This window comes from Cuculus canorus, chromosome 4 (genome assembly GCF_017976375.1).
Source record: "Cuculus canorus isolate bCucCan1 chromosome 4, bCucCan1.pri, whole genome shotgun sequence".
NCBI lineage: Eukaryota > Metazoa > Chordata > Aves > Cuculiformes > Cuculidae > Cuculus > Cuculus canorus.
Genome location: NC_071404.1, coordinates 48,310,307 through 48,331,778, shown reverse-complemented (window position 1 = coordinate 48,331,778; position 21,472 = coordinate 48,310,307). Strand labels below are relative to the sequence as shown.

The 21,472-nt window shown below is 41.1% G+C and overlaps 1 protein-coding gene across 1 annotated transcript; it reads right to left on the bottom strand.

The window, feature by feature from the left end:
- Positions 1-107: 107 nt before the first annotated feature.
- POLR2B (RNA polymerase II subunit B) lies at positions 108-21,313 on the bottom strand. The gene is made up of 25 exons (XM_054064309.1): positions 21,155-21,313; positions 20,927-20,999; positions 18,826-18,976; positions 15,702-15,814; positions 15,227-15,446; positions 14,156-14,314; positions 12,924-13,088; positions 12,218-12,414; positions 11,365-11,484; positions 10,803-10,989; positions 9,594-9,737; positions 8,060-8,199; positions 7,831-7,942; positions 7,216-7,370; positions 6,759-6,957; positions 6,479-6,647; positions 5,908-6,004; positions 4,549-4,643; positions 4,015-4,265; positions 3,840-3,929; positions 3,457-3,564; positions 2,883-2,996; positions 2,632-2,792; positions 1,121-1,316; positions 108-243 (listed from the first exon to the last, which is right to left on the bottom strand). Exons 1-25 carry the CDS (start codon positions 21,171-21,173, stop codon positions 154-156), a joined length of 3,525 nt encoding a protein of 1,174 aa, XP_053920284.1. The 5' UTR covers positions 21,174-21,313; the 3' UTR covers positions 108-153.
- Positions 21,314-21,472: the final 159 nt, after the last annotated feature.

Below are 21,472 nucleotides of genomic sequence, written 5' to 3'. Positions count from 1 at the left end.
AAATTTTATTTCTATTTACAGGAAACAAACATACTTTTGAACAGCAGGTAGGAGATCAGTAAAACTGTACTTTAAATGTAACCTACACACAATGAACAAAACCTGAGCACTTCACACTCATAATTTTTAAAAAAGAAAAAGCCCTTATAAAGGTTAAACACTCATCATGCGAGGTGCAATGCTCATAGACATCAGTTCTTGGAAGAGGAGTTTGCAGGCATAGGGCATCCGAACCAAAGATATCTGAAAAGAAATTTCAAGAGGCTTGAGATAAGCATTCCTGAAGCATCAGCTTCCACCACTGTCTACACAAATAACTTGTCCTGTTTTGGGCCTAAAATTGAATCTGAATTTATATACAAAAGCATTTAACAAGAAGTGCTCAGACAGTAACAACACAAGAGGGAAGCTGTGACTCTCTGTAGAGGCTACACAACAGCTATCGAGGACACAAAACCTGCAGCCAAGGGATCTGACCTTAAAGAAGAGGCATTTAACAAGGCAGTATGTGCATAGCAAAGCGTGCCTTGTGCAGTGAATGCAGTTAAGGCTTCCAGCACACATCTCTTTAGTAACCCCAAGGCCATCACTAGAGTTGCAGCATCAGTCCCTAATGCAAGAACAAGCCTGTTAAGGCAATTACTTTTATCTCTGCTGCTGCTCTCCCTTGACATAACTCAGTAACCATGCACCCACAGGAGAGTGCTTTTTTTATATTTAAAAGTGCAACACAAAAGACTTCCCATGGGGACCCAGCTCTGCTAGTATAAATATCTTCATGGGGACAGTCACAAAGGGTGTTGGCTCCAAATTCCTGTGATTCTGAGTTTTACTTCTAAAAATAAGCTCTGAAAGCATTTACTTTTGATGTCTTTGAAAACTCTGCGCTGAAAGATACTTGAGCAGCATTTCCTGTCAAGTGACAAACCCATACTGTAAGATTAATAGGGAAATATCTAAATTAACTAGGACACTATAAACACTTAAAACAGTTATGAAACTAAAATAGCAATTGTTTTGGTGGTTCTTTAAATATTTACTTCCCTATCCTCCTGCTCACCCAAGTGGTATTTCCTCTTACCCACAAAGAGAAATACCGACTGATGAAAACCACATGTACCTGAGTTTTATTACGGCATCCCCGGCATTCATAGGTGTGAGTCCTCGTGTTTGCAATCGCCATGATTCCACAGAGGTTACAGACATGGACTTGGTAAGGGTCTGAAGCTTCAAACAATCTTTCTCTCAAGAACTGGGCTGCTCCATGAGCAATCTGGCAATCTCGTTCCATTTCTCCAAAACGAAGGCCACCATCACTGAAAAAAGGAAAAATAAAACCACCAACTTTAGAGTACATTGGGAAAATACTTTTTCCACAAACAGGAACTGATGTAACTTATCAGAAACACAACAGCAGTATTACAAGGCAGGAGTAAAGCTGTGCATTGATTTTCCTCTAACACCTCAGAATAAAATTGCTAGGGAAAATGTGAACACAGTAATTTGTAACTGCTGCTGAGCATTTCTAAAACAGGTATTAGACAGCTAACAGTCACAGCACAACTGTGTAGTAAAATGACGTAAACTACTAAATTATTTTCTACTTATCTGTGCTGGGTTTAACCTTGGCTAGCCACCAGGCAATCACCAAGCAGCTCTCTCATTACCCTATAGTCACAAGGCTGAAGAGCTCATAGGCTGATGTAAAAACAGGGATATCATTTACTGATTACCATCACAGGCAAAACAGACTGAGCATGGGGGAAAATAGTTCAATTTATTGCCCATTATAAATGGAGTAGGTTGCTGAGAAACAAAGACAAAACTAAAAACATCATCTCTGCTACCTTCTTCCTAGGCTCAGCTTCACTCCTTTATTCCCAGCTCCTTCCTCCCCACAGTCACAGGAGGAATGGGGGCTGTGGTCAGTGCATAACAGTTTCCCTCTGCCTCTCCTTCCTTATCACACTTTTTCTCTGCTCCAGCACAGGGTTCATCCCAAGGGTTGGTCCTTCACAAACTGCTCCAGGATGGGTCCTTCCCATGGGGTAAAACACTTCAGGAATAGAATGCTGCAGCAGATGGGTGCCCCACAGATCACGCTTCCTGCCAGGAACCAACTGCAGTATAGGCTTTCCAAAGGCTGCAAGTGGGTACCTGCTCCACCATGGTCTTTCACGGTCTGCTGGGGGATCTTTACTCTGGCAGCTGGAGCACCTCCTTATTCTCTGACCTGGGCATCTGCAGGGCTGTTCCTCCCACATCTTCTCACTCCTCTCTCAGCAGCTGCACAGCATTTCTTACGTTTCTTAACTATGTTACCACAGAGGTGCCACCAATGTTGCTGATAGGCTCAGCTTTGGCCGGGGGTGGGTCTGTTGGAGCCAGCAGTAAGTGTCCGTGTCCAGCACAGGCCACACCCTTGGTCAGAGAGGCCACCCAGCAGCACCTCCTGCTGCCAATACTTTGACACCTGCACTCAATACATCACCTTAAGACAAACACGAAAATCAGGGGCTAATAGGTGTGAGCTAATTAAGTGCTAGCTGCAAAGCTGACGCAGCTAATTTTTAGGGCTAAAAACTTCAAAGAAAAAGAAAATAATGCATAGAAACTATTGAACTTCCTTACCGAGATCTACCTTCCATGGGCTGTCTGTTAAGTATCTGGATTGGCCCTCTGGCACGAGAATGGATTTTGTCATCTACCATGTGCTTCAGCCGCTGATAATATGTAGGACCAATGAAGATCTGTGATGTGATTTTTCGACCAGTGAAGCCATTGTAGAGAACCTAAAGCAGTTAATGCAATCACTGAATCATAAGCCTTATATCCATCAAATGTGTATAAAAAAATACAGTGAATTCGTATTTTGATTGTACCTCATTTCCTCTTAGATGATAGCCGTAATCTGATAACAGATTGGAAATCTTCTGCACATTGACAGCATCATTAAAAGGTGTGGCATCACCAATTTCTCCTTTGTTTGCAGACACCTGCAGAGATTTGCAAAAGCTTCTAAGATTTCTGAAGGATTCATCACACAACATAAAAGCTGTTTCAAACAGTTTTAATGCCAGAACTTGAGATTCCATGCCTGTGACAGTACCCTTGCTTTGTTTATCAGGTACACAATTGATAGTGAGGTTTTTAAAACTACTCAGTATCAACAATTTTGGCACTGCTTTTTCTAGGTCACAGAAACTGTTTGGAATAAAAGCAACAGCTGAGAATGTACACTGAAGTCTGACTTGCTGGACAAAATTTACAGGACCATAGGTCTTGCCCAAGAAACCTGCTTTTGCTATCAAGTAACTGGAGAATAATCACTATTTTTTAGTGGATTAACACCTACCAGGGAAATTTTTCCAAAATTCCTTTACCAAAAAAAAAACCAAAAAATAAACCATTTTAATTCATATTCTTTAGACATGCAGCATAAAAGATACTTCTTACCTTCCCCTGAAGACACTCGATCAAGTGACCAATGGTCATACGGGAAGGGATGGCGTGGGGGTTGATAATGATGTCAGGTGTGATTCCTTCACAGGTGAAAGGCATGTCCTAGAGCAAGGAAACAGACAGGCAGTACTTTCCAGAATACCAGCTTTAAGAAAAGCAACTCCATGGATTCAAATTAAATCTTCTAAAGCATTTCAAAGGAACTGAAGTACCACGTAAGAAGCAGCTGTGTCCATGTTTAGACATATTTGAGCTAAATTTAGGTAAATATATTGCATCCTAGTAGATATTTTACAGCAAACTAAATTAAGGCAGTTCCAATGCTAAGAAGACCAGAGAGAAAACCTTAAGAGGGGGTAAAAAAGAAAAATCACTACCTCTTGTCTATACTGGATACCACAAGTTCCTTTCTGACCATGTCTGCTGGCGAATTTATCTCCAATTTGTGGGATTCTTACAGAGCGCACCTGTAAGCCACAGAAAGACATTAAATTGATAACTTAAATACACAACAAAAATGACTAAATGTAGAAAGTATGCATCAGTGCTCACCCTAATCTTGCAGAACTTGTATCCTTCCTGGTTAAGGGTTACCATGACCTGATCTACAATACCAGTCTCACTAGTTCGCAGGAAAGTGCTGCAGTCTCTCTTTGTGAAACGTCTGTTCGTGCTTTCCAGTTCATCTTCATTTTCTGGCAGAGTTACTGTTTTGCCGATGATGACATCATCGCCAGACACACGTACCCCAGGTGCTATCAAACCATCATCATCAAGTTTGTCATAGATCGCATGTCTCATACCTTGAGGAAAAAAAGAAAAAAAATCCCTAGACTCCCGATTTTTTTTCAATAGATTGACTTTGACGTTCTGGAGAACTAGAACAACTCTGCTTGCAACTTCAGACTTCTGCTGAAATGCCTAAAGATAATTTTATGCAAGTATCTCAACTGATGTATTTTGCTATTAATACAAACATTTCTGCTGCTTTATACATTCCAAAATAAAAACTGAATCAGTTCAACAACATTAACAACCATGCCCACAAAATTAAAAACTCACTCTTCATACACTCCCATATTTTACCTTGGCAAGTTTCGCGTGTAGGCTTTTCAAAAACTTCCTCTTGGTCATACCCTTTTTTAGACTCTTGTTCTTTGTATGAGCGGTAGAACACAGATCTGAAACAAAGTTATGAAGCTTTCTGCAGTGAAATCAGCATCATTTTTCTCATCTGTACATCTCAATTTCACTATAATCACCCTTTCATCACATACTATGTCTACTGTTACTAATGACAATCAAACCAAATAACATTCACATGCCACAACCTTTCCTCTAAAGTCTTATTAATCACTGAGAAGGGGAAAACAAAACAACCCCACCAAACAAACAAACCCCAGTTTCAGGTGGCATTTCGATAGTCACTTTTCAGATACTGCTGAAGTACTTACAGAGTACTCATCAATTTTTAACGAATTGCAGAGACCTTCAGATCTGCTCAAAAGTAGTTATTATTCCTAAAGATTATTCACATCCTTATCACATCATTCTCACGTTACTTTTCTCCTTATACCTGCCATTTTGCGAGCATTTTTAGGGTTCTATTGCTATCTTGCAGTGCCAAACTCAGTACAACTGAGCTGCACTGGAAAACTTGCAATTTATATAGGCTTCTTTCTAGTGGTTTTAGGGGTTTTTTGTTTGCCATCTCATTTGCCAGCACACCAAAGCCACAGCCTTTCAGATATTATCCACATTTAATTACTTCCACATACACAGGGGAACCTATAAAAGCTTCGTGTGAGCTAGGAAAGTAATAGTCATACAGTTATTCAACACAGGACGGCAGCAGATCCAAGATACCAGGCACACACTCCTTGGGCTTAACTTGGACAAAGAAAATGAACAAAACTAGAAACCCATCGACCAGCTACACAGCTAAGCACAGGCATCTGAAAACTATGATAAAGTTGTCCCAATAGCAGTTCCTACTAAGGAGACAAACATGCCAATCCTCACTGGTAGCAATTATTATGTTACTGAAGACAAGACTATACTACAAAGCTGTAATACTGGCATTAAGGAGTTCATATAACTGGCAAGAATTCTATGAAAATAAAACCACAAAGAGTCTAAATATTTTTTCATTAGAACACTGTACAAAGAACAGCAAACAGTAAAAAAGACCAAAAATAGAGGAATTGGGAAGACAGAGTGGGAAGTCAGGTTACACAAGGATGAATCATTACCCACTCTGTTTTGGCAAGGTACATGTTCACCATTTTGGTTGTGCTGCTCCCTCCACCCTCTTTAAAAAAGAATGGTTGAAAAAGTTTGGAGAATGGTGTCTTCCAGCATAAGACAACCTTTTCTTGAGCCTCTATATAACTCTGTATACCTTTTTTCCCCTTCCAAACAGTTTAAACATTTACAAAGTCTCACCTGAAAAAGCCTCTGTCAACAGCAGAACGGTTCATGATGACAGAGTCTTCCTGGTTATAGCCTGTGTACGATGCAATGGCTACAATCGAGTTGATACCTATAATACGTAGAAGCAAATACTTCGAAAGGATGCACACATTCCAGACAGGGACTATTTATAACTCAAAAATCAGCTGTATTCTACAATGAAGCTGTTCTACCCTTTCTGAGATAAAACTTCCAAAACTTCCACGTTTCCCCCCCAAAAAAACCCATGTGGTATCAGCAAATGCAGCTTTAGGTAAAAGAGTCAAGAGTGACCCCTTGTGAAGAACCTAGCAAACGCCAATTGAAAAAATGCATTTCTCCACTTGGGTTTTCACAAACTATATGAATAAAGTAGTTTCAGCTGCAACACTAGCAACAGTATTCTTTGCTGCCTAAGGGTCAAGCTACAAGTTAACATTTAACTAATAATTTTTTTTTAAATTACATACATTTGCTAAATATTCAAGTATTATACACACATTTGTAACGTAGTTTAAACAAAACAGTATCATTTCGGCTTAAGAAACATTAACTGACAGCATACCTGCTGGTAATTCTCTAAATCGCAAGTATTCCATGGAGCGTGTTGTTACCAGGGGCTTCTGAGGATAATACAGCACATGTGCCAGCGTATCCATACGAACATGAAAGTTTGTGATGTAAACTCCCATAGCTTGTTTACCCATAGCAGACTGGTATGTGTTCCTGGGAGACTAAACAGACAAGGAAAAAGACTGGAATACACATACACAAAGCTCTTCACGCATAAACTTGTGGGATTTCTATCAACTTTAAAAGCAGGATGTCAGAAGTCATGCACTGACCTGGTTGTGATCAGGGAAAGGGATAATAGACGCGCATACTCCCAGGATCATAGATGGGTGAATCTCACAGTGTGTGTACGTTGAACAATATGCCACACCTTTCTCTTGCAAGTCATCTGGAGTCATTGCCAGCATCACAGTCTCTTCTTCCAGTGTATCAATGTACTCTACCACACCACTGGCCACGAGGTCCTGCCAGCTGAATAACCAACAGCTGAAATACTCAACTAACACATAAAATTGGTCTCTTCAGCAGCAAGAAGTACAAGGACTTCCCTGGCTTATTATCACTACCACTGCTTCAGTGTGATTAAAAAAAATGAATTAAGCTACAGGGCAGAGAAAGTATCTCTGTGCTGCACAAAACTTCAAATATTTCTCTCTCCAATGTGAGGAAACTTACAGCTTGCAAGATGGAAAATTAGACATTTAGTTGAATTTCAAGAACATAGCTCACCTGTAATTGTTATATTCTCGTTCCTTCAGTTGGTCAATATGCCTTTTCTTCAACAACAACTTCTGTTTTTCCACAATTAAAAGGGGTCGACAAATCCTGCCTGCATCAGTATAGATGCGGATTTCTCGCTCACGAATATCTCTAATCATTGAGACCTGTACGAGAAAGCAGAACTCCATCAATACAAAGTCTCAGCCTGGAAACAGAACTAGGGAACATAAATTAGGATAACAAAGTTCCCTACAGCAAAGACCTTACAGGTACAATCAGCAGCACAGAACAAACATTAACATGCTTACAAACACAACTGTTTTAAGAGACTATTTTCAACTGTTTTTTCAACTTGATCCTCTTTCTAGAAAACTAAAATCGAAACAAGCCTCCTCTCTCCACCCCAAAAAAACCCCAACCAAACAACAAAGCACACAGATAAAACAACCAAAAAACTTCAACCCCCCAAAAAACTCTCAAAACAAAACAAAAAAAAAACCCAAGCAATGTGAAGTATGTTCAGAAAAAGACTTGCAAACAAAGCTATTTGGAGCTTGCAAAGTATTATCAAGGCATTATCCTTTCTTATCCAAAAAGACACCCAGACATTTATAACATTTTTACCTCCGACACAATGATGTCCATCTGACGACGGAGCTTCCTTAGAGTATTCATAAGCTGCTCTGGATCTTTGTGTATTCCCACCCAGCAGCCGTTAACAAAGATCTTGGTAGCACTAGAAAGAGGGGAAAACAAACAAATAATAATAATTAAAAAAACAACCCATAAAACCTTGAAGTGTTGCGCCAGATAAAAGGCTTAAGTCGGTTTAAACGGTGTCATTAACACATACTCAGCTATTGCTGCTGGAGATATTTCTTCCAGGTTTTCCATACTCCACTCTTCCAAGAATTCCAAAATTGGGGATGGCTGAGACCCCACAGAAATATAGGCCATCAGGGCTAAGTTCTTCACAAGTCCTACTGCATGACCCTAGTCAAAACACAAAGTTAATTTGCATTTCTAAATCAAGAGATTCCCCAAGAAGATCTGAGAACTTAGATTCCTTAAGGAACTGGACACAAAACATGCCGTTTACTTTATTCATTTCTACCATTCAACTACAGAGTTAGCTACAAAGCTACATATTCAGAAGGGCTAAAGCCCAAGTAGAATTTACATTTGCCAATTCTGTGAAAGATAATAAAAAAATCTTTCTACAAACATATTAATAACAACAGGAGGGTCAAGGAGAATCTCCATCCTTTACTAGATGCAGGGGGAACAATAGCTACAAAGGATAAGTATAAGGCTGAGGTACTCAATACTTTCTTTGCCTCAGCCTTTAATAGCAACGTGAGATGTTTTTTGGGTACTCAGCCTCCTGAGCCAGAAGAGAGTGAGAGGGAGCAGAACAAAGCTCCAACGATCCAAGAGGAAATAGTTAGAGGCCTGCTCGGCCAATAAGACATACACTCGTCTATGGGGCCAGATGGGACCCGCCAAGGGTATTAAGGGAGCTGGCAAAGGTGCTCACCAAGACCCTTTCCATCACCTACCAGCAGTCCTGCCTGACTGGGGAAGTTCCACTTGACTGGAGGCTGGCAAATGTTACAACAATTTACAAGAAGGGTTAGAGGGAGGATCCAGAGAACTACAGGCCTGTCAGTCTGACCTTGATGCCTGGGAAGATCACGGAACAGGTCATCTTGGGTACTATCACATAGCACACACAGGACAACCAGGTGATCAGGCCCAGTCAGCATGGGATTGTGAAAGGCAGGTCCTGCCAAACCAACTAACTGATCTCCTTCTATGACAAGGTTACCTGCTTAATGGATAAGGGAAAGGTTGTGGATATAGTGTGCCTGGACTTCAGTAAAGCCTTTGACACCGTTTCTCACAGCACTGTGCTTGAGAAACTCGCTACCACTGGCCTGGACAGGTGCATCCTGTGCTGGGTAAAAAAACTGCTGGATAGCTGGGACTAAAGAGTGGAGGTGAATGGAGTTAAATCCAGCTGGAATGGTCTCTTCTCCCAAGTGACAGGCAATAGAACAAGACAGAATGGACTCAAGTTGCACTAGGGAGGTTCAGACTGGACACTAGGAAAAACTTCTTCACCAAAAGGGTTATCAAGCACTGGCAGAGGGTGCCCGGGGGAGGTGGTTGAGTCACCATGGCTGGAGGCATTTAGAAGACAGATAGATGAAGTGCTTAGGGATACAGTTTAGTAGCAGACTCGATCTCAAAGGTCTTCCCCAACCAAGTGATTCTAAGATTCATGTCACCATTTAAAAAAAAGTGCAAGTGATCATCACAAGTGCCACAGCGCATAAAAACAGTTAGGTATAAGTAGGCACCAACACGAATATTTTGTTCATTACCTCTGGTGTCTCAGCAGGACAAACCATTCCCCACAGTGTATTGTGCAGTTGTCTGGGCTTTGCTAGTTTACCATCTCTACCGATTGGAGAATTCAGGCGTCTCAGATGGGAAAGCGTAGAGGCAAAAGTCAGACGGTTTAACACCTGCATGTAGTAAGGAATTTAGTTAGTCAAAGTTAATGTGTGGTATTGACTAACATCACGTTACATTAGAGCAATGGATCAATGTCCTCAAGAGATTATGTACTTCAAAACCACTAAAATAGTTCTGAGTTTTGTTAGATACTGTTTTTAGTTCACTTCCATTAATCTTAGACTAAGTTTACTCTTAAAATCTGGAGTTTTTGTAGAAGAGCTTACTCTGATCAGATAACTAGAATAAGTGATACTTGTATGAATACTTTTTAAGCTGTATTTTCACCAGGAGGGTTTGTCAGTACAATGACACACAGATCTTTTCAAACTTAGTTTGAAAAAGTAAGACTACTTAATTATTAGGAGTAAATCAGCATTTACATTCTCTTCAGAGCCTGCTCAAGGCTTCTCAAGAATGAATTTAAGGAAATTTAATTTTACAGCCTAAAATGTGAGATTTATTTAAAAAACAAAACAAGCCCCTCGTACACATACACCAACAACACGCTATCCAGGGACAGTTACCATCTTCACCCCTCTCCTAACTTCACTTTCCCCAAATTATGATCTCATCAGGGCTCCAAACAACAAAATCTGATGGCATTTAAGAACTGTCACCTCTTTCCTGTTTCTACCTTTACAAGAAACAAGCTCAACTGCGCACTACACTGGGTTAATAAAGTCAGTGCTCCTTATCACTAACTGTGGAATACATAACTTTTATTACAAGGTGTCACTCAGGTTTCTTTAACCACACGAGAAGCACTGGAATTAATTAACAGAAAGAAATCTATCCTCCCCAAGGGTTCCCTGGGACTAGGACTTCACTAGACACACAAGCATATGCTCTAACACAAAAAGTCTTTACAAGAGTTACACCAACTGTTTATCAGTGAACACAAATAGCTAAAGCAAAACCCAAACAACCACCAAAAAAACCCCAAACTCCACTACAGACTCAATTATTTGGATTATTACATTTCAGCTATGGAAGCTTCCTTTGAAAAAATGGCCTATTTAACATACAACACACGTGGCTGACAAGTGATGTTAAACTATTGCATGGTATTGTACCTGAGATACTCCTGCTCTGGCCTGATGAGCTTTCTTCTGGTCACCCCAGTTTCCAGTTGCCAACGAGTACTTCAAACCATCAGAAATAATTCTTGTTTTAATCGCCAGTTCCAAGTTGAAATCTTTCCCTCTGTCAATATACTTTTGTGCATATATTCTCACTTCCTTCAGCAAATTCTTAAACATTCTATAGAAGAAGATGCCAAGAAATACAATTAAACAGTACTGCAGCAATTCAGCCTACCCAGCACTACTTGGAAAGAACATCATTGCCTTCCTGAACAAAAGTAAGTAATTTTTAACATGGTGGGGGGTGGGGAAACAAAACAAATTAAGCTGTTTGTGAACATGCACAATATATGATTCCAAACAAGCTGATGCCAGCCACCTCCTACTAGGGGAAACTCACTCGCTCCGTGAAAATATCATAACCAGGAACAGGCTGTGTTGCTCAAGACTGGCTGTCAGACACAACAGAATAGTCTGATTGATTTAGAAGCACAGTTGGCAATGCCTCTACCATTAATTTTCTCCAAAGAAAATATATATATATTGCAGTTACCCTCTGAACAGGAAAGCCAACAGCGGCCCAGCAAGATCCAGTCTTTTGTTGCCATAATGATCTCTGTCATCAAGCTCTCTTCTTCCCAGTGCTGCCAGCAACAATCTATGAACCATATACCTAAGCAAATAAGATAGTCTGTTTTAAACTGATGGCAGACATTCACAACAAAGATTACAGGCTTTCATAGGTAAACCAGTGAACTATTTCCTAAAGCTCGTCCATTCTAGATCTTTAAGATACTGCTGTCCTAAAGCGGACCTCTTCAGCACCTAAATTCTTAGAGGAGATTGACCCACTGAATGTTCAGATAACTAACAGATAGAAGCTAATATTTACAGAACGATGGCAATGATTCTGTTACACATCTGTTCTGCACTGTAATACGGGCTGTGTTTCAGCACTGGGAATTGGGTGTGAAGTGGTAAGTCTGATGATATGGTTCATCTGCATATCATCAAGCAGTGATCAAGAGGATGTGCTAATAGTTTTAAAGAGTGGGTTTACATTACAAACAGCTTATCAGTAGTTATCTACGCATTTGTTAAACTCTATACAGTTGTCCATGCAAAAAAAAGCCAAAGAGTGATTTATCACTATCATCACATCTAATTTAAGATCAATAACATGCTGGAGACTTGTTTTGTTTCAATTTTTGTTCCTATTTTATAAACATTTGCATTTTCTCAGCCAGGAAAATATACAAGTGCCTTAAAGTTTATCATTGTGTATCCATAATGCTGTGGTTAAACCCAAACTTCCTCTCAGTGCATTATTCCGATTATATACATACATGTGAATAAAATCTGTATTCAGAGTGCACTTGTAGATGTGTGACAGCATAGTGACATACCCTAGAAAATAGGCCTTCTTGGTTTCACAGAAGTCACTGACACCAACATGTGGGAGCATTTCTTTCTGCAAGACCTCCTTAGCGTACTTAATTCTCTTTTCTTTGGTGACACCTGGCTTTGCACCTCTTGATCCAATGAAGTTTAGAGCAACATTCTGCTCCTGAATGACAAACGCTTCATCCAGAGAAGGTTTCACCTAATGCACAAAACACAGCAAAATCCTGTAGCGTACAGTGCCTGTCGGAGTTGCAAGAACACAGCAGTTTGCTGCTGACTCTTCTCAGGAACTGCTAATTACTGATGGATTTCTTTCTGGCTTTACTATAGTAGTTTTTTTGAGAGCAGAAGAAAACAGTAATGGAGCATACAGGAGGCATACAAAAAAACAGTTCAGACTTCAGAAAATAGTCATTCAAGTAAAATCAGGATTTTAAAATTAAAGTCGATAATTTAAAATTAAAGGCACCAGGATAAGTTGCTTCCTCTCCAAACACACATCAACCCTTGAAAATTTCTATTTCACTCTGTTCACTTTAAGTACTCATTAAGAATATGTTTAGGCAGAGAACTTCTGACATTTCCAACAGATAACCCACAAAAACAAAGTAATAAATCACAATTGGAAAATGAACAGTACTTTGAATGATTATGAGCCACACATCACCAAATGTCAAGGCAGAAAATAACTTATTTAACATTTATTACCATTTCCATCATTTCTGGATCTTCAAAATCATATATGATGTGCTCTAAAATGTCTCTGTCAGACACAAAGCCGAGTGCACGGAAGACAATTATGATGGGAACTTCTTGTTTGATATATGGCAAAGTTGCTACAATGCGCTGACCAATAGCACTCTTCTTTGCACCCTGACGAAATGGGGAAAAAACATACATACAATCTTTAAATGTTCTTGCTATTAAATAAAAATATCTCTTTGGACTTGGATAATGCAGCATAAGGGTATTTATTCAAGTACTAAAGGAAACCATAAGTTCTCAGCAGCCCAACTAAGAAGCTAACCTGAAACCTTACTCCAGTAGTAACTTTTTTATTTTAAAAACATTTCTAACTTTCAAAGTCTGCAAAAGCTTGGAAGGTTTTTGCCAATACGAAAGAATTTAAATAATACTATTCATTCACTCATATGCATCCTTTCTCTCCCCTTGTGCATTTGCAAAAAGCAATCCTAGCCACGTTCAGTTTTCCTTTTGTCAGCTTAAGTCTAGCTTTTCTAACGCACTATGTAAGACCCTCATTCTCATGATTATTCAAGTAGCTGCTCCCTCACTCAGAAATAAAGGAAAAAAACACTGTGGGATGCAGAGGGACAACCACACAAGAATGCCCCAACCATCAGAAAGGAGAGTAGCGCAAGTCTCCTATTAAAGTTACTCTTTGAACACGTTTGGGAATTTCCAAACGTCAGTGCAATAGCAAATTAGTACTGCCACCTTCTGCTTTTGAAGTTAGGAACAGCTCTCATTTCCCCTCACAGACAGCAAAATTGGATGTTAGATATGAAATGTGGTCTGCAAAACACATGCAAACACCAGTTTGGCCACCAGCGAAGAGAGGATCCTTACTCCTATTCCTGTCCTCTGTCAAAAAAAAACAAGCAGCAGCTTGTTTGGATTTTCTAAACCCTAGTTTATGGTAGTTCTGAAATTGTATCTTGGCGTCACCCTACAACCTGCCACAAATTGAGTCTTCGTTTCAATTCTCAAATTACTTGTCCCAGAGACAGGCATAATCTATAATAAATAGAATACATTTTCATTTAATTTTACCTTCTTTGTAACTTAGCATGAGAATAAATTTCTTCTCAAAATCCCAAAAGTAAATGACATAGAGAGACAGGATAGGGGCAAAACTCCTAAACCAACGTAAAGTTAATGTAAGCCCCAGGGCAGGGGTTATCACTGCTCAGGCCTACCTGCCCACCTCTGGCCAGCATGCTAACCCATATAGTACTTGTTGGTCGAGACGAATTTTCCAAACAGGATCTACACTCTCCTGTGTAGGCATATTTTGAATCTTTCTTTGCGAACACATACACTGTGTTTGTAGCCATTTTCTCTTGAGCAATCAGAACCTGTATGAAAAACACAAACACTAATAAATAACTGACAAAAGAGTACGCTGAAAGTAACAAGCACAGTGTCTCTACTATTCCTCCAAGTGCCTTAAGAGCACTGCACAATGCAAAGTCAACCTGCCAGCCTCAGTTGGATTATACTCTAGGTTTTAAAAATACAGTATTAAGCAAAATATACACCTAGTTAAGACAGAAAAATCAAACGACTCCAAGAACCCTGTTCTCTGTGATATACTTACCGCATATGCTAGCTATGCCGAGACATTTCTGTCACTTTAGGCACAACACTGATAAAGAAAGCATTCCACTATCTGTTTCCAAGGCCAACACACTACTCCACTGGCATTTGAATGTAAATGCCAGCCCTGACTGGCAAAGACAGGTTCTTTTTTTCCTCCCAAGAAGAAAAATAAATTATTTTTTTTTTCCATTTGCCCAGGTGTCATTTACAAACTGACAATTTTAATGGTGAGGCACAAGTGTGGAGAGGATGATTTATTAAAGCTGAATCCACAGCAATGGCAGAAAGAACTTATTCTTACAATAAACCCCATCTTTACAGTTGCAAACAAACTGGAGGAGACTCCAAGTGAAGAAATGCCTCATTTTAGACTGCACTGCAACGTTGCTCTGCAACGTTGAAAATGGAAAGGAAAGTGTCTTATTGGTATTCACTGCAAAGCAGTTTATGAAACTGAAGGGAAACATGCCTCAGAGAAGGAGAAAATGTGGCTCAATAAAGTTCTAACAGAGGACTAAAAGCCCATCTTTCTATAAGATCACGAGCACCCACAGTAACTGTGATACACTGAAATAAAAGTGCTTATGTCCCTGGCAAAACTTACAGAAACAAGTAACAACTTTCAGTGTCTGTAAAGACAGCTGTACAAGGTATAATTAATCCCTTACCTTTTCCGATCCATTAATGATAAAGTAGCCACCAGGATCAAGAGGGCATTCATTCAGTTCACAAAGATCACGGTCAGTTAAGCCATTCAACAAACAGTAGGTTGAACGTAACATAATAGGAATTTTTCCTATAAAAGTTTTCTGATGCTGCGTCTGTAACTGATCCTCCCCTTCTTTAATAACTGTTTTAGTTATATCCACATACAAGGGAGCTGAATACCTACAGAATAAAACCACCATTGTGTTACGTGCCAGTTACTACTCCAGGCTGCACAGAAGAACAATGCAGTTATTCAAGCACTCACTGGTAATATTAAGCTTTACCAAATCCTTGTCTGCATTTAACAACTAAACATTGAAATTTAAATTGCGCAGTAATTATTACATTTCCAAGGCACTACTAAATTGAAAAAGACTATCAATAACACAGGATCAGTCCTTCCTTGTGTTTATCCACTACAGAATTTGTTCTTACGTAAGGTTTCTCAGTCTGGCTTCATTGGGCATCATAGGTGAGGGTGCTCCATCTCTTTCCCAATGCGTAGGTTTGGAGAGATAGATTTGTTCAAATTTCAACAGATACCGTGGCTGGAAAACAAGAAAACAAGAAAACATTTACCTGTAATGGAAGAAACATCCATTTTGGTTGTTCAAAAGCAGCCCTACAGCTTAATACCAAATGCTGTTGCATGTCCTCAGCTCAACGTATGGAAACAATACCTCTTGAGATGTCTAAAAAACACTCAAGAACTTTTGATAATTCCTAAACACCTTGTTAATTAAAACAAACAGAGGAAAGTGAAGGGTCAAAACCATTGGTAAGAGAAGAACAAAGTACCCAAACAGGTATTCTTTCTATAAAATAGCTAACAAACTCAAAATCTGCCAAGTCAGTGAATATTTTAACAACTAGAACATGTCTATATTAGATATTTATTGTTCATGTAACTTTAGATAAAACTGCTAGTTTTATGATGCAAAAAGGTCAATCAGCTTCTACACATATAACGAGATATCAAAAATGCACAAGATTTTGGTTTTGCATAAAACTTTAAATTTAATAGCTTTGGTTTAGTTCCATAGAAATCCTTTCCTGTGTTACAGTGAAACCATTGGCATGAAAGGACAGAAAATCACTCGGCAACAGAACAATTCTCAGGTTCTTCATTTTGCTCCTAGTGCCAGTCATCCCTCAGAATCCTACTGCAATGAGATTTAGAGCATTCAGCTCACTTGAAATCAAAAGCCTCGCACTTAAAATAAAGGGGTATAAGTTTGAAAATAATACTCTTATCAAAGTACATTTATGTATCTGGTAGGGGGAGCTAGAACTTTAAAGAAAGACAGCAGTTACACAACAGTAGCTTTGCTGAAGTGTTTGGTATGTGTGGTCTCAGTCCTAAGAGCACACGCATGCTGACGCAGCTCGGCTCTTGGCCTCCCTGCATGCAAAAGGACCTAGAGATGAGCCACTCTAGTCACCAAGCATTCCCTCCCAGACTACTGGTTTCAGTGGGCCAGATAAACATAAGCAAATCAGACCTGTAGGTACGCAAAGTCAAAAGATTTGTTTCCTTACAAATTTCCTTAACAATGTTTCCTTCAAGTTGCTATTTCCCACTGTATCCCTATGCAGAAGAGAAACTAACATAAATAAAGAACTACAGTGCTGGCCCCAACTAAGTATCAGCCTGGAAGACAGCCAAGAATGTCTACTACTAAAACAAAACTTGAATTCCATGCAGGCATTTTACCTTATCTCAGCCATGAGACTCAGGTGGATTTGTTTATTCTAGACATTAAACAGATAATTGCAACATTTTATCAAAAACCTCCTGCAGCTTTCACACAAACTGAAGTGTCACTGCTTCTCTAGTCACAAGATGTACAATAACTATCCGTCTGTATTCAAGATATTCGGTCTTACTTATTACTAACCAAAACTGTTACTGGGGAAGGACAGCTGTTATTGATAACTGAAAACACAGCAAGTTGAGTAAAACTAGTTCCTAGGATAATTCTATAGGATCAGTAAACAAAGTAAGAATGAAATTATATGAAAAGATCTGAAAACAATCAGATTTTAAAAGGGGACAACTACAATAGCAGATGTCATAGTCTTGCTGGCAAACATTTTGTAGATCAATCCCCTCCCTCAACTTGTTATTTAAAGAAACATCTTTTTCCTGGACTTGCCACAGCAGCCACACACATGGTACCAAATTTCCCAAGTTCTCATGCAAGCACTCCCAAAGAGAAGACATTTACCACAATTCCCATCTCTAACCAGAGCTGTTAAACCCTCTGATGTGCTCTAAATTGCTCAAATTGACTTCAAAATTTGAGGCGGAGAAGTGGAGGGAGACAGAAACAAAAAGTCAAGCTAGTTCAATACACTCAGTCTCCTTAAATCAATCAAGTATCTTCAAACAAGGCAAGGGGTTGTCTGCAAGTGACTTTGAAAGCAACAGCAAGTTTCCCTTTTCGCAGGTCTAGACCTCTTCCTGAACTCTGATATGCAAGAGTAAGAAACTAACATCTCCAATCAGAGAAGGTAAAGCAGCAGCCTTTGGGCAAAAAGAAGCCAGGCATATACCCGGCTTGCGACCTGAACCTTGACCACTTGCAGTGCATATACCAACTGTAAAGCTACACAGCTAGAGATTTCAGCAGTAACATACATAGAATAACAGAAGAAACATTAAAGAGAATACTGTGAGATAAATATTTATGCTTGCTAAGAAGGAAATCAAGAGAAATCACAGTTATTCTCTCAACAGCATAACTGTTTCCCTGGAAAAAAGTGCAAAGGAACAATCAAAATGTGCAACATATTTAATGTTTAGATGTCCTCAAGTTCCTCTAAATCTCTACAGCAAGCAGCATGCAGTGCCTGATAGCAGGGGAATGGATCGTCGCTACTTCCACTCTTTGAACAGGGATCACACCACACGAGGGACACACCATCACAGCCGCTGCAGAAAGTACACACTCATCGTACAAGAGCCATCACACAGCACAGACCTTAGTAAATTTGTTCTCCTTTGGAACACGGTGCCAATAAAAGATGATGAACAATGGTACCCTTTGAAAACCTAGGCCGAACTTTGGCTGAAGAAAGCTAACAAAGAACTTTTCAGACACAAACCTTTCTTGCAATGGTAAAGCTACTGAAAATCAAACTCCCACCAAAACGTGATTTGCTTTTGGCTACCTGACTTGCTCTATTACCTCCCGGTCAGTGCAGTGCCATACACTTAATGGCAACATAAGCCACAGCAGTCAACTGTTCTTGGTCATCTCTAAACTCAGCCAATGACCTAACCAGCAAGAGAGATTAACTCTATAGGAGAAAGAAGTTCAATACCATGAATTACAAAACTTTTCCACAGGTTCCTTAGCAGTACACCTGACTACCTGGAAACTTGGCTATATCCCTCATATAATCCATACAGTTCATACTTCTGTCCTATCGACATCCTGTGCAGGGTCATAACTCAGATGTATTTCCATCTCTTGAGATGGCGGCTGAATAAAATACACCTAAAATAATTCTGCATTGTAAAAACACATCACCTCTGCTGAAGGTCATCACTTACCGGTTCTTCCACTTCTCCTGAGGCATGCTGGGCTTCAGCTTGTAAATCAATAGGTGGAGCATCTTCAACAATTCTCTGCACAGACATCTGAATAAACTCGTCAAAAGAATCCAACTGCTGCCTGACTAAACCCTTTTCATCAAAATAGGAGCTAAAAAAAAAAGAGGGCATTAATGAACAAGAGATCTCAACTCATGTACTTCATACGTTAACAATCCCCAGATGTATTTATTACAAAACCTTCAAAAAACATGAAATACAGCACAGAATCAAACACATTCACCTTTTCCAAGATGTAAGCTTCAAATACAGGTACCCCAAAACATTTAACAATTTTCTTACTGGCTTGAAAACACAGACACTACAAAGTGTTGGACTTCTTGCTACTTCTTCGCTAAACCATGACTGTACACACAGTCTGCCTTAAACTAGAAGGGACACATGATGACTTAAACCACAGGAAAAGCAGCTTCAGCTAAAGTTTTCAACCGTGCATGTAAATTACTTCACTCTAACTGATTTTTCAAGCTGCAGTAAACTAAGTGCATGCCTTTAAGTCAAAGTAATAGTTCTCAGAACTCTCCTCAGCTTGGACCCCCTCTGTTCCAGCAACACAGAGATCCCCAGCTTCACTTCTTCTCTGGAATTCCCCTAGCCTCAGAATTATTTAGCCTCAACACAGCACAACCTAATGATAAAAATCAAAGCTGAAATTTAAAGCCCCACATCCTAACTTCTAATGGGATGACTTAAACATGTTTGCTGCATTAGCTCCTGCCAGCAAGCTCCTCTGCCTCACAGTGCTGAGGGCAGCCAGGGAACCCACATTACCTCACCTTCTGCTCTACTGGTTCCAAGATCTCAAGAAAAAAGAATGGTAAGAACTACCTCCCTACCCATAACTTCAAGCTTCCCTAAGAGGGGCAGCACATCCTTGGCTATCGTGCTGTTGCCACACTGAATCTTGCCAGTACAGTCTGTAATTACACGAGAGAAAGGAGGAAAGGAAAGGGCAACCTGTATCACACAATGGTTGAAGCTGGAAGGGACCATTGCAGGTCATCTTGTCCCATCACCCCACTCAAGCAGGGGCAACTAGAGCTGACTACCCAACAGCATGTTCAGACAGCTTTTGAACACCACCAAGGACAGAGATGTCATAATCTCTCTGGACAACCCATGCCAGCACTCAGTCACTCTCACAGTGAACGAGTTTCCTCATACAGAGTGAGATGCAGTCTCAGCTGAAGGACTTGCCTCGGTTACCTCCCACCTGACTGAAAGCAAAGGTAGAGCTTCTTACTGGGCTGCAAGAGAAAGGACCTCCTTTTGCCTCCAAAGCTTCTTATTTCTGCTTTCCATCCAGACTGCCTATGGGACCATCCCTGCAAACCCACTGTTGTGTCTGCATCTACTGCTGTAAGGCACCAGTCATGTATATATTATGAATGATGCAATTAGTAAAAGAAAAACTTTTTACTCAGTTCCACGCAGAAACCTACCCCTAACGATCACAAGAAGCTGCAGGTCGTGGATGCTGCTAGAAAAACACTAACATGGTGAAACTGATAAGTACTCATCTGCTGCTGCCAGCATCACCTGTCAGAGCAGCAGGCAGAATCATGCACAAGGCAGGGGATCAAAACTACTTCTTCATTCAAAACAGTGCCCCCCACTGCGGGGGGGATCAGCAGGGCTTCTGAATCCCTGGTGACAATCCTGTCGTCTCTGCTTACAGCCCTTGTGCTCTGAGCGCGCCAGGACACTGTGGCACAGCCAAGTCTGCAGCTTCCATCAGGTGCTGCTGGCGAACTGGGCGTCACCTGTAATGACTATAAATTGGAGATGGAAAGATTTAGACTAGACATAAGGAGAAATTTCTTCACAATGAGGGTGGTGAGGCACTGCACAGGTTGCCTAGGGAAGCTGTGGGTGTCCTATTCCTGGAAATGTTCAAGGCCAGGCTGCATGGGACCTTGAGCAACCTGAAGTAGAGGGAAGAGTCCCTGCCCATGGCGAGGAGACTAGAACTATATGGGCTTCAGCGCCCCTTCTAACCCGAACCATTGTGCAATTCCACGTGAGGCCCCGGTCAATTCACCTGATGACGATCCAGCAGGCCTCCTGCCACAGGTCGGGGGTGATCTCATCGTCGTCCTCATCGTACTGCATATCTGCCGGGGGAGCACAGCGTCAGGGCAGGCCCCGAGCCCCCACCCCGCCTCCTCGGGACATGGGCACCGACCCTGCCCGCCCGAGGAGGCCCCGGGAGATCCCACCTTCCGCCCCGCCGGGCCGCAGCGGGGAACACGGCCCGCAGCGCGCTCACCTTCGTCTGCGTCGTACATGGTGGCGGCGTGGGGAGCCGCGGGCGGCGGCCGAGGCGGGAAGCGAAGAGAAAGAGACGAGCGAGAGAAAGACCAGAGGCCCCGCCACAGGCACAGGGCAAGGGCGTAGCTGCGCTCACTGATGACGTCACCCCGCGGGGGTGGCCGCGCGCGCCGCCTACCCACAAAGCACCGAGGTGGTGACGAGCGAACGCGCATGCGCGGCGGCTCGGGCTCCCCCCAATCCGCGCGGTGACGCGAGGGGGCGGGTGTACAAAATGCGCATGCGCGGAGGCGCACCGCGCGCGCCCCCCTCGCCC